Source organism: Perognathus longimembris, chromosome 12, assembly GCF_023159225.1.
Source record: "Perognathus longimembris pacificus isolate PPM17 chromosome 12, ASM2315922v1, whole genome shotgun sequence".
In the NCBI taxonomy this organism is placed as follows: Eukaryota; Metazoa; Chordata; class Mammalia; order Rodentia; family Heteromyidae; genus Perognathus; species Perognathus longimembris.
The window spans coordinates 5,310,692-5,325,594 of NC_063172.1; the positions used below are offsets into that span (position 1 = coordinate 5,310,692).

A 14,903-nucleotide genomic window follows, 5' to 3' on the forward strand; every position below is an offset into this window, starting at 1 on the left:
CCAATGATGCACTATTCAACATAGCCAAGTTATGGAAACACCCCTGATGCCCTATAAAAGGAAAAATAATTTTAAAAGGTAAACATCCATTCATACACACACATACACGCAAAATGGAATCTTATCTGCCTATTCCCATCTTAAGAGGTAACAAAAACAATGAACAAATTAAGTGTACGTAGAAGGAATGTACCTCAAAATAATAAAAGGTCATACAGGAAAAACAGCTAACATTGGGTTGGGGAAAAGATGAAAGCTTTCTGAACCCAGAAAAAACTTTCACCATGCTCATTCAATAGGACTGGAAGTCCTAGCAATCAACCAAAGTGCACATTAATGTAAATTAGTACTAGAGCTAATAGCCAATACCAAATATGTAAAACTGAAATTGAGAAATCCCTTTTACAAATAACTGAAATAAACACAAACAAACAAATGCATGTTTAGGAATAAATTCAGGCAACAACTCTGAATCTCTACAATGAAAATAATTAAATGTTGATAGAAAAAAATTAAAGAGAACAGAAAAAATGGGAAGGCATCACAGAATCAATATTGATGAAAGGCTCATTCTATTCAAAATGGCATGAAGAATCAGAACAACCCCTATCAAAATACCAATGAAGCTTTTGTTAGAATTTTATTAGAATTAGAAAAGGCAATGCAAAATTTGTGCGCATTTCCACCCCTCAAAAATAGCCAAAGTCTTGATCAAGAAGAACAAATGAGAAAGTATTGATATAATCAAAACAGAACATTATTGGCTTAAAAGGAAACAAAGGGATCATTGGAATAGAGACAATAGAGGTAAATTCACACAGCTAAGTTAACTATTTTTCAACAAGGATGTTAAAGTCCTGCAGAAGAAAATGGGAAGTCTTCTTAAGTAAGTGTTCCTGGGAAAATGGGTATCTATACACAGGATAAAAACAAAATCCATCTCACCTGTTACAAAATCCAACTTAAAATGCACTAAAAATTTGAATGTAAGACCAGAAACTATGAAAGTATTAGAAGAAACAATCACAAGAAAGAAAAATTATCAAATGGGTTAATTTTTTTAATGCAGAATATTCAAAATATATAGAAACTAAAAAATTCAACAGTGAGATAAATTAGATAGATGACAGACAGACAGAAAGAAATAAACTGGACATTTTGAAAGACAAACTGACACAAATAGTTATTTTTAAATGTTCACCTTTACTAATTACTAGGAAAATCAGATCATAATCACAATGAGATATCATCTCAATCTAGTCAGACAGGCTACTACCAAAAAGAAAAAAATAAAGAGATGTTGGCCAGGAAGTGAAGAAAAAAAGAAATCCTAAATACTGCTGGTGAAATTTTAAATCAATATGGTCATTATGTAAAACAGTTCAGTTTCCTCAAAAGCTAAATAAAATAGCTGCTATATAAGACAACTATCTCACTACAGTGTGTGTGTGTAATATGTATACACACATACACACAAAGGAAATCAGCATGTTAGATACCAAATTCTGACCTTTGATTAAATGAAGTCAGGGATTCTAAGTTCAAGGACCAATTATCTGGATGCGGAACACTCTGAGCTGAGTCAGGCTAATGGCAATACCCTGGGTTGCCTAGTCAGAGTCTCAAGCTGCAGATTGCATCACCTCTCTAAGGAGCATTTGAAAATATTTAGCAGGTTTGTTTCGCAGACACAGTGACTGGAGTGACTGCTGGGATTCAGAATACAAATTGATAAAGGCCTATAATATCAGATAGCCAAAAGAGACAGGGCCGCCCAACACAATGAAGTGTCCTGTGCAAAATGTCAACAGTACAATAGCTTTTGCTAAGAAAGAAAACTAAAGCAGACTCCCAGATGTGGGTTGTTTTCTATTTCTTATACTTGATGACCTTACTGTTCAATCAATCTGAAAGTTCAATCCCTCCATGTTTGCTGCATGATATTCTAATATGTAGTTAAAAAAAAATAAATCCCTAAAGCTAGGATGACATTGTATTCATAAACTGCTTTGTTGAATAGCAACTCCTTTGTATAACTACTTAAAGATAATAAAAAATATTTTTAAATCCCTTAAGAAAAGCACACTCAAGAGTCACAATACCTAAGCAATGCATGGATTAAGAACATATTTTGGAATATTTAGATGATACAAGCAAAAAAAAAAAAGAAAAAAACCCAACCAAACAAATCACCTCAGCAGCACATTCTCTCATTGGTTCTTAGTGCCACCGTTCTTTAAAGGTCTCCCAGGATCGGACTTCCAAAGCAGTGTCACTGTGGCATGCCTCCTCTTACCCATCACATGAATACAGTAAATTCCAGGCCTCAATCTCACCATATTTACGATACACCATATTTACCAGAGTGTCTTATAAGAGTCATTAGACTTCATTATTATGAAGAACAAAGCATTAACATGCTAAGCCCTGTAACAATGATGAATTTTATCTGAGTACCCTTCTCCTACAGGCAGTGAAGATTAAGAATGGCCCCTCTACTTTGTATTCCTAGAAAGAGCTTACTGCAAAGGAGCACTCTGCCATAGTAAATTCAGCTAAGACTCACAGATGATCACTTATTTGCTTAGGATAAGGTCAGATAAAAAGGCTCAATTCTTTTTCTTTGTCCTAAAGAGATTAGATGACCGGCTGTCTTTATTTTGGTCTGAAAAAAACATATATACTTTGACTGGATTAAACTTCAGTTTGGTGTTTTTGTGGGCCCCCCCCCCCCCACCCAGCCTCCATCCCAGAGCTTCGATGATTCAACAGCAGGTGATCACTCCCTTCTAGTAAACAGGCCATCCTCAAGACAAAATGCTCAAATCACTTCCCCTTGGGAGCTGGACGATCAAGAGGAAGGAAAGCAGCTACTGCTGAAACCTGCTCAGACCCAACTACTCAGTCTTCCTCCTGAACAAAATCTGTCTTCTCTTTAATAATAGCAACAAAACATCATTCCAACTAAAGATGTGCTTATCATGTCAGTATGAAGCTTTCAACAAGTGTTAACATTACAGTACTTATGACCTAGCAAGGACCTTCGTGCCCTTACTATGGCTTACACTCCAGTGGAAAGAGACCAAACAAGTTAAGCATACAGCAGATACAAGACAAGAGACAGAATGCAAGCTCTGAGAGCAGGGCTTCGGCCACTGCGGGGAGTGAGGCTGGCTTCAGGGGCAATATGCAATGATAGCACCCGCACAGGGTCTGGGAACAGGACTACCATGAAATGTGAAAGAAGGACACAACCCACAGGCACCAAGGAGCTTCCACAAAAGACACCCAGTGTGGACAGAGCAATGGCGTTGGGAGAAGAGCGAGACACAAACAAATAAGCACAGAAGAGAAGGTATATCCAAACTGGAGATCAGGCTATGGCCAAGGGTTGGGATTTAAAATACAGAGGTAATCTAGGTGCTTTCCTTTTCTATTTGTATTTTGGTCACTTCTTAAATTTTCCATATTACCATGAAGTTTACAATAAAGAACAAAACTGTGTAAATTCATGTGTGACCGTAAGTTCCTCCACTGTCTAACAAGCCCCCAACTACTTCTTCAGACATGTCTATTTATAACAGGGCCTAGGACTTAGAATTTTTATAAGCAATTATGTGTTGAAAGTGAATACGGATTACCTGAAGTAGTCCTGACTCCAAAGAAAGAGTCATCTCCCAGGCAAAGACAATCTCCTATGGCTGGTGCACTACCACCTTGACCATGACTCCAGCCTGGCTTTTTGCTCGTGGATTATTCTGCCAGGGCTGGCTTCAAGTCATCTTGATCTTTAGGACCTCAGCTTCCTGAGTAGCTAGCTCTATTATAGGAGTGAACTGCAGGTGCCTTTAATGTAGATAATCTTTTAGACCCAGAGTAAGGCCCTGTGGCTGGGAACTCGAGTAACATCTTGTCATTCTGAACCTACCCTACTCTCATCACTTTCTGTTTTTCTCCTTACACATACCAATACGTATTTAGGACATTTCTTTCATGTTGGATGCTTAAAACTAGAGAATGTTTTTCAACTCTAAAATATTCTCCACATCACAATCCCCTTCTCTGTAAAAGCTTTGTTTTGGATCTTGTATGGGCTTCTTTACTTCTTTGATTTGATTGTCAGTGTTCTTTCTCAAATCCTATAGGTGAGTGGCCATATGTTCATTGGACTCCTTTCCCTTCTGTTCACAATCCCTTTCTCTATTCTTAATATGAGTCTGCCATGTATACTAAAAAGGGGGAAATAAAACAATAATAAATTTATAAACTTTGGATCCAGGAAATTTAAGTTCTATCTATTGTTTTGCTTTGATTAAGCTACAGTTATACCAGCAGCATCTTAAAATATAAAAAGTTTTTGTATAAGGGGGAAAAATGCTTAAAAATTTAAAGATTCTGCTTGGGATTGAACTCTGTGGGAAAGGATTTATCTAGCATGTGCAAGCCTCTGGTTCTGATCCACAACAACCTAAAGCAAACAAGAAAGTCAAACAAAAACCCAAACCATAAAAGTCTTTCTAACAGTAGTCATTCTGCTCACTAAAATAAAAAGTAATCTAAAGTATTATGTCTTTTTTAATGGCTACTAACATACAATAATGTGCCATTTGAAGAGTACAGAAGCCATTTGTGAAGAGAACACTATTGAATGAATGGACACCGCCTTAACAGCAGCTCTCTGCCCTGAGGCTGGAAGAGGATAGCCTGCATCTATTCTATACCAAGTTGGGCCCATCTCAAGCCAACTACCTGGCAGGGGCATCCTCTAGTTCCCTCTAGCTTGCTCAGTCTGGAGAGTCAGCACATTCAGGAAAGCTGACAGTGGCAAAGCTACATTAGCTGTCATACACAGCTTCTCAAGCCTTGCATGCTCCATTATGCTAAACAGAGATTTCCCATCTCCGTATTTGGAAAGCAGGACAGACTCCTAAGCAACCTACCTCAGATACTTGAAGTACTTGAAATAGATTAAACTCCATCAGACACAGAACTTATATTTTCTCTAGTCTCATTCAAAGCTGACATTGAAAAGTAACATTTGAGATTTTATTTCATATACTTTCTTCACATAACTGATCAAATATGCTAAGTCCAGTATTACATTTAAGTTAATCATCATCTACTAGAACACACACAGTCTTAAAAGAAAGAGGCTATATCTGTTCATCTTTCTCTTACACATTGACTAATACTGAGACTATCTATGAAATAACTAGTCGGCTTACTAAAAAATTATATGCTTGGGTTTGTAAGTAAAGTTGAATCAACTTTTAAAACAGACTGATAAACTCTAAAGCAGATTACAAATCCATTAAAGTTGTAAAGGGGTAAGAGTAATAAGGGGATAAATATGATCAAAGTACTTGAAATGCATGTACACCAATATAACACAAAGAACACACTTTGTACAATTAATATATACACTAATAAAAATATAAGTATGTATATGTGTTTGTATACAAAAAGCGAACTATCTGATACTTGGAGAGTGATTAAGAGGCATACTCTGATGGGAGTCAAGTCTTAAACGAATGAAGTGGAGGTACAGTTCAAATGGCACAGCACCAGTCTAATAAGCCGAGGGAGAGCAAAGCCCCTGAGTTCAAGTCCCATATCAATAATCAAAATTGCACATGTACACATATCCACACAATGGAATTTGGGAAATTACTTATTTTAAAGCCTAACTCACTTGGGTTGAGAAAGGCAAGTGCTAAAATATGAGGAAGAAGTCCCAAAAAAGACAGTCCATAGCTGACGGTCCTCAAACTGTGTGTATAAAAGTATACCTGAATAATGTATACCAAAAATTGAGGACACAAGTCAAACTAAGAACGGACTTCTGCAGGGGTCCCTGCACCCCGGGTGCTCTCCTGAGCAGCGGGAGAGGCGAGGAAGCACACCCCGCTGAGGGTGAACCCAGAATAGGTAATGAGCCGCCAGTGGCTCGCACCCAGCCCAACCCAACCTTTGTGCCCTGGTTAGATAGTCAGTGGACTTGGGAGAAGTTCAAGACTTCTCTGTTTAGTGGTGCGGACCGGATCTTAAGTATGGGCAATGACAGCAGGAAGAGGAGGGTGTAACATACCTAGCCAGGGGCTATGATTGGCAGCCCGAGCTGTCAGTCAAGGGCAGAAGGCCATGGGACCTCCCTAAGGGGCGGCCTAAGTCTTTGTCACTACTAGCAGGACCACCCCCAGGTTACTGCCGGCTGTCATCTTGCTGCATGTGGTCTTAAGGCAGACCCAGAAGGCAGGGGGGGGCTAGCCAGGATCTCTCTTCCAGGAGGCGATGCAAACAAACACGCCCCCAGGGACTGAGGCAGGCGGGAGCTCTTCAGGGCCTCACTCCCAGGAGGCCCAGCAACAGCCACACACCTCCGGGGCGCGAACAGGTGGGGCCAGTTGGTGTGCCCCACAGACTTCTCACTAAGAAACATTGCAGTCTGAATCTAAACAAATCAATATATCAAGTTAGAAAGTAAACAAAGATATTAACATCACTGAAATTCCAAAGAATCTAATGTTTCTACAATGTGTAGGTTACAACCTAAAGAAATGGCACAATAAAACTTTTTATCAACATGAAAAAAGTATTATGAAACATGCTTCAGGAGTGGATGGGAATTCAGGGGATAGAGTGGACAAATGGAGTGAGGAATGTTGGGCAAACACAATCATAGTGCTTCATTACACGTGTGAAATGGAACTAGGAACCGAGGGGATGGGCAGACTTGGGTGGGTGGAGAATGATAAAAGATGTGACACTGATCTAGAGAGTATTATGGCCTTGGCCTAATAATAGAGGTTAAGGTAAACCAAGTTGTTACATTTCAGAAATAAAAGGTGGAGATGTTCCTGTATCTTGTTAAATTGTATTAAAGAAAAACTGCCCTCGCAATAAAGAAGAAAAATATATGGAAGCGAAAGAAAAATAATTTTTACGCAAACACACACATCAAATGTACATTACAAAACTGGTAATTATAATACCTGACATAGAAAAAAATGACCTGATGAAATTAATAAGTTTAAGATAGAGTAGTAGAAATTATCAAATGTGAAACATAGGGGAAAAAGAGGAAAAAGTAAGAGTCACAGGAACCGTAGGGTAGCAATATCACAACAGAAAAGTATACTGAGTCCCAACAGGAGAGAGATGGGGTAAGAAGTATTTGAAGAAACAGTAACTGAAACATTATAATGCAATGGACAAGAGACTGAGGTCTTGGCATAAGTCCATACAAGGAGCAATGAAAAATAAAGAGAAATATACCCTCACTTCCAAAGTCACCTCATTTACATCAAAGGTGCCAAAAAACCCATGGATAGAAGGCCTCTTCCTACAAGCAGTGCTAAAACCAAAAAGATACTCAAATGGACAAATACAAACTTCATGTTTTTCTTAGTCAATTTCCATTGCTATGTATGTATGTATGTAGGTGTATGTGTATGCATGTATGCATACTTTTGTTTATTCATTCATTGGTTGGTGGGCAATTCGGCTGATTGCACAGTTTGGCTCCTCAGAGCAGAGTTACAATAAAGACAGGTACGTAGGTTTCTTTCTTGCATATTGATTTACTTTCCTTAGAATAATGTGCTAGAGTATTATGGTGGGGTCATAAAGTTGCTCTCTATTGAGGGTTTGGAGCCTCCTCACTAATTTCCACAAGTGACTGCACTAGCTTACATTCTCTCCAAGAGTATAGGAGGGTGCTTTCTCTCCTCCAACCTGCCTATATCCTTAAAAGCGTATGTTGTTTGTTTTCTTGATAAGGGCTATTCTGACTAGGACTGAACCATAGTGTCCTTTTAATATTCATTTTTATATGAATAAGAATATCAAATATTTCTTCATGGATTTTTGTTTTTTCCACATACTTGCTTGCCCATTTATTAATAGGATTGTATTTTGTAGAGATATTAATCCTTCATGTATTTGGTTGTTTTCTTATTCTCTGTGTTGCCTTTTGACTCTGTCCAGGACCTGTTTAATTTGATGCAGTTTCAGTCATACATTCTTGGTGAGCGATGTCTTGTATCATAACACAGACATTACATGGAGACGTGAAGTACACGAGCTAGAGATTTTTGTTATTGTTCTGGGAGTTTAAGGATTTTGTACTTAATACGCAGGCACCGTACCACTTGAGCCAGGCCTCTAAACCTTTTAACTTTATTTTTGACTCAGGATATCACTTTTTCTCTGGATGGTTTGATCCACAATACTATTTTAAACTTTGCATCATAGCTGGGAAGACAGGCATGACCACCACACTACCTTTTTCTGGTGAAATGGTGACAAATACACCACACTCAACTATTGGTAGAAATGGGGTCTTCAGAACATTTTGCCCAGGCTAGCCTAGACCTGTGATTTTCTTAATCTCTGACGCCTGAGTAGCTTCAGTTACAGGTACAAGCCATCAGGCCTTATTCCTTCCTCCTCCTTCTTACAAAATCACTAATGACATCAAGGAGACGCCAATGTTAGGAACTCATCATATCCCAGTTGCTTCCCAAAGGTTCCACTTCAAAACACTACCACTACCGTGGTAATCTGGGGATTCAACTTCAGACACACTCATACCAGGGCAAACTTCATGATATACCATATATAAAAGCTTATTTGAGATGATTCGTAGACCTTATTGTAAAAAAAAAAAAAAAAAAAACTGCCAGCCTCTTAAACACAGGAGAATTTATGACAAAAACTCTAATAATGCCCTAAAGTGGGTAAAGATTTTTTAGTTTACAAAAAGATCCATATAAAGATCCTATCAAAATTTATTTCTCTATTAAGAAAATAACAGGTAAGCTGCAGACTGAGCCAAATACTTGCAAAACATCAACTGGAAAAAAAAATCTTGAATCTAAGATATCAAAAAGCTCTTATCACTCAACTAATGATAATATGTATGTGGGTGTAAAAAATTAAATTTTACAACACAAAATAGACGAATGGCCAAAAGCATACAAAAATTACACAAAATGATTAATTATCAGGAAAAGTAAATGAACATCACAAGAAATTACAATACAACATCAAACAATAAAACATTAAATCTGATGGTTCCCCTCAAAAATTGGGATTTGTTTTTGGTAAGGCAAAATGTACAGCAATTTCAGTAGTAGGTATTTACCCCAGAAAACAAGAAAATACAGTCACATAATGATTTGTTCTTAAATGTTCACAGCAATTTAAGTTTATAGTAACCCGAAACTGAAAACTCTCTGGGCAAATGGAGAAACTGTGGCTCATTCAAGTAAGAGATTATTATTTTTCAAGAAATGATCTACTCATATATAATATATACAACACATATGAATCACACATATAAACATTGCAAAGAAAAAGGTAAAAGAAGGATGAGGTTAAAATACAATTAGAATAGATGGGATAGGCAATTTATATATACCAAGCATAGTTCTAAGCACCAAATATAGCTTATTTGATCCTTAAGATTCCAACCTTATATTACAAACGAGGAAATAGAGGAGAAGAAATCATATCACCAGTATGAGTCATAAGCCTATTTTCTGCATCACTTATACTAGCATCAAACAGAAAGATATAATCACTAAATTTACTAAGTTTTAAATTATCTTTAAAAGTATATGTGGCCAGGAATGCTGAGGGGGAAAAATATATCTAAAAGTTAACAAACAGAATAAAACTTAAAGGTCTTCCTATGGTTCCGTTCAGATTAATAAGTCTGCAGTACAGACCTAACTGTCTTACCTTAGGAAACTGTTTTACAGGAATTAACACTTTCTGTGCCAGCTTCATGTTCTTATTTATCACCACATCAATGTACTTTTCTTCATCCTTGCTTTCTCCTTTTTGAAACTTTTCTATTTCTGTGGAAGCAAAAAGATAACCATGAGGTGTATGACCCAGAACTGCACAGTCTGGAAGTTCTGGTTGACTCTTCAAGGGACAGAAAATTAAATGAAGAAATAAGTACTATTAAATTGCTGCCATTTTTTAAGTAGTGAAATGTTTCCTATTTATCAATGAGTCTTCATAAATTTTTTTAAAAGCACACACCATGGCTCTACAAGGCCAATTCCATCTGCTTATGCTAATGGAGAACAATGAACTAGATAATAAATGCAAATAAAGTTCTTTGGGGCCTACTACAATCCTAGAGAAAGGCTGATCAAATATCAAAGGAGAAATCAAAACACTCACAATTCAGTCATAAGGCACTAGCATCCCTACCTACATATCTTGCTTGGCTTTGCAAAGCTTTTCTGATGAATAATTGCCTTACACTGGCACAAAAAGCTATAGACAGACTTCCATCAGTTGGCCTTACCAACCAAATCCTGCCTCCTTATACCCCATAATTACCAGCTATGTGCTCATGGTATGACTTTCCTAATGCTTTTTGCTCTACTTGGTATGTGCTTTTTTTTTTTTTTTTTAATGCTTCACTACTTCATCTCACTATTTCTGTGCAACTGTCTCTACATTAAAGGTTCTACATTGACATCTCTAAGCACTTTATGTACAACTCTACCGCTACCATAAAATAGGGAAAAACTTGGCACTTCCCCCAAGAGAAGCTAACTTTCTGCTAGGTAATATCCATTTTGTTCTACAAACATCTACTACTAAGTACCTTCCATGTGTAAGTTCCACAGCACAGAACTCTTAGCATACATGTCTTTCACCTATGTAGGCCTACAGAATTTGATAGCACATCAGTCAAACAACTGAGGGACTCCTAAGTAGCAAGTACGCGTGTGGGCTGTCAACTCCACAATGTTGTCTACAGAGTCTAGGTTCAATAAAGGGCAATGGTGGTGTGGAAAAGGAACCAAAGATGGCATCGGTTGTGCCATAAAGGGAGAGTTACGTTTACATGTTTAGTTTGTTGAGTTAGAAATGCTTAACAATTTAATGTAGCTGGTACAAACTAGACTCCTCACACTTATGACATAATTCCATTTTCAGAACAAAGAGAGAGTTCACAGAGGTAAGTTGACTAATGGAAAGGCAGAATTTACAGATCAGATTTTATCTGACTTTGAAGACTGCGTACCACTGCGGTATCTCCTACCATTCTACCCTTCCAGAAAGAAAATGAGGTTTTCACAAAACATTCACAAAGATGGAGGATGTGTTTAAAACTACAGGCTTTATATTTGGGTTTCCAGTTCCAACTAAAGGGGTCAGGGGCTGGAGGGGTAACTCAGGTAGTAGAGTGCCATACACTGAGCAAAAGCATCAGACCCCGAGTTCAAGTCCTGGTCTTGGAGGAAAAAAAAATTGAAAACAGTAAAAGAGCCTGAGGGCCTCATAGTACCATCAGGGAACTTTGTTCTACATTACAGTCCCATTTCTTACCACATTGCTGTCTATTAAACAGAAAGATTTTGACTTAGAAAGCAGATTATTCAGCAATAAAGGAGAATGAAACAGTATTTGCAGGAACATGAAAGGGAGTAGAGAACAACATGCTGAGCAAGATAAACCAAGCTTAGAGAGAAAATACTGCATGCTTTCACTCATCTGCACAATCTAGAACTAATACTAATGATGATGGTAAGACATGACTGAAAATGGAGACATGGCAGGAACCAGCAGGAGAGGGGAGGGGGAAAGGTGGTAATGGAGTGAATATGATCCAACTACATTATATATGTATGAAATTACAATAAAACTCACTAACTGGTAAGAGGATAATTAGCAAATGGGAGCAGATGAAATACAAAACATGAAATTAATAGAATTTTTTTTCGCTACTCCTAGGGCTTGAAGTCAGGGCTCCAGCTACCACTTGAACCACGGTGACACGTCTGGCCTTTTCTGTTTATGTGGTACTGAGGAATTGAAGCCAGGGTTACTACTGAGCCACATTCTCATCCCTGAAATTAGTAGGATTTAAAGGACACTTAATGGGACATGCAGACAAGATTTTGGAGGTCTTACTAATTGTCTTCTGTGTGATTCTATGTTCTGTGTTTGAATTTGAGTTCTTCAAATTTAAAACCAGAGTAAGGATTTGTTTCTAAATTACTGGATGCTCAAAAAGATTTTCACCCCTTGATCAAACTTTTCTAATAGTCTTCAAGGTATTTTCCTGAGCTCTGTGAGACAACATAGCAAGCTATCTCATCTGAGGCAAGGAGATGAAGAGCTCTCAAATGTGTAATAAGCCAGGCAGAAATGAGGTGGTAGGGGATCACCTTAATGGCTAGAGTGAAGAGTGACATAGAAGCAGTCTTGTGGAAGACAGCCATCAATTGGTATGGGTGGAAAAGGGGGAAAGCAGGTGCTGATTCTAACTCTAGAACTAAATTGTGTTTGATGCCCAGCAGGCATTAGTTGTAGAATTGGATAATGTCAGAAAATACTACACAAGAGAAATTCAAGTGACTGGAGAACAAAAGAGAGGGAAAGGACCTGAAGATACAGAAGACCTTCATTATCAAGAAATCTAGTAACAAAAAAATGTTGGCAGGGATGTGGCCAAAAGGGAGTGCTACTACACGGCTGGTAAGAATGTAAACTTGTTCAACCACCCTGGAAAGCAGTACGGAAGTTCGTAAAAATGATAAACAGAGCTCCCCTATGACCCAGCAATTCCACTCCCGGGCATTTACTTACCCAAATGACCACAAACCAGCCTGCACTAAGGCCACCGGCACAACCATGTTCACTCAAGTATTATTTACAATAGCCAAGATATGGAATCAACCCAGATGCCCCTCAGTAAACGAATGGATCAAGAAAAGGTGGTATATATACACAATGGAATTCTATGCTTCCATCAAAAAGAATGTCATTAATCCATTTGTAAGTAAATAGAAAAACCTGGGGAAGCCAGACCCAAAGAACAACAGGCACCCTGGTCTCCCTCTATTGTAATAATTAGTACATGTGTCGGACAGTTCTAGCAGAGAATCACAATAGCTCAAAAGTTACATACATATGACCTCATGAATTATGCTTGACGAAATGAACTACAAGAACTGGAAACAAAAGCGTTTTTTTTTCTTGATGTACAGTATGTAGTTATTTCTTCTTTTCCTTTTTTACTCTTTGGTTTATTCCCTGTTGTCACTGTTTTTGTTCAACCTTTTCATTTCACAAAACTGAATCTCTATAGCCATGAGACAACTATGTCCTACTTTTCCTTTTCCCTGCTGCCTCAGTGAATACCAATCTACTTCGTTTCTAAAAGTTTGAATAGTTATCTCATGTAGGTGAAATGTAAAGACCTTTTAGTAGCTTATGTATTACACATACTACAATGTCTTTAAGGTCCATCCCTAATTTTAAGACTCAGTAATAATCGACTCTATGCATGTACTGCTCTGTTTTATATTCATTCATCTACATTCAGTTAGATTTACCTTATTAGCTACGGGAAATAACACCTATTTTCTTACTTTGGTAAAAGTGATAGGATAGTAGATTATTAAGACATAAATATAGCTGAGGAAGGAGACTACTGTAGCATGATACCACAGAAGATGGCACTTTATGCTTTCATCTTCAAGGACCTTCCAAGCCTATAACTTATAACCACTATCTATTATTTTTTGGTGGTATTGGAATTTGAACTCAGCACTCGTACTTAGCATTCTATCACTTGGGCCATATCCCAGCCCTTTGGGGGTTTTTGCCTTTAATTACTGGTACCCTCCTACAACACCTTTCCATAAAGCTGGAATCACAGATGTGCTTCCAGATTGTTAACTAAAATGGGATGTCATTACTTTTTCTTTGACTAGGCTGGCCTCAAAATGAGATCCTTTTGATCTCCACTTCCTGGGTGGAAATGTAGTGAGGAATCATCACATCTGGCCACTTTTCCTTTCCTCCATTCCTGAGGCAGGAAAATATCTTGAGAGCTATAATCTCAAGTATCAAATGGTGGACTTTAAGACTTTCTTCTTAAGGCAGCCACATCTGTTTATTTTTCTACGGTATAACTTTGCCATGAGAAACGCTTCAGTGTCAAGAGAACACTGTGCCAAATACAGAAGTTCAATATTAATAATATTTAATAAGGTTTGAAAGTGGAATTAAAGAAACAGCTAAAGGAATGTTGTATGACATCAAGGATAGATGATCAAGAGTTAAGTTCAAGTAAAGATAAAAAAGGCTCTTCTAGTGCCACAGTACATGACAAAGGAGTGAAATGGAAGCAATCTCTGTATACAGTACTAAAGCAAAAAAAAAAAAAAAATGGGATGAGGACATTAATACAACTTGTAAGGATGAATAGAAGCCAAGGCCTGAAATGTTTAACCCAAAAAGGACTTGCACAATAAGGCATTAGTATGGCTATTAACATAGTCACCACAGTCCTCTCTCGCCCTCCTGCCCTTCTCCAAGTACCTTCATGTCAGCTTTAATTAAATACAGGCGTTAGGTGGCCTACAATAAATTAAGCTCACCTAAGAAGAATGATAATGCCTACATTCAAAACATTCAGAAATTTATTCAAAATAATAGCCATTATAATATTCAGACCATTTTAAGTTCTATCTGATAGATTACAAAATGTTACTGAGACTCCTGGCCTGAAAAGAAAATTTTAACCTCCAACACAATAAATGTTTTCACTGAGAACTTTGCTTAAACAATCCTAACTGAACACTCATTACGTTTTCAAACCAGAGTTAAAGACACTAAAACCTGCACTAATAAGACTGACCCATAGACCATAATTTTGCAAATTACGATCAATAGCAGAAATGATGAATCACTGACATATAAAAAAAAGAATAAGCTCATCATACATATAAAATACCAAAGGAGAAATGGCTAATATTCTAAAACTTAAGTTTGCTTAGATATGATTTTTACAAGACAGAAAATATTTCATGCAAAATGTCCTTACACAAGATTAAGGTACATGTATAAGATTAAAGTACACA

The 14,903-nt window shown here is 37.5% G+C and overlaps 1 protein-coding gene across 2 annotated transcripts in view; it reads right to left on the bottom strand.

Annotated features, from left to right (window-relative positions):
- Khdrbs3 (KH RNA binding domain containing, signal transduction associated 3) overlaps positions 1-14,903 on the bottom strand; it is a 116,359-nt gene that overhangs the window by 59,730 nt on the left and 41,726 nt on the right. For both annotated transcript variants that reach the window (XM_048358449.1, XM_048358448.1), the window contains one exon: positions 9,745-9,863. In XM_048358449.1, coding sequence (XP_048214406.1) covers positions 9,745-9,863 — 119 coding nt within the window. The remainder of the gene's footprint in view (positions 1-9,744; positions 9,864-14,903) is intronic.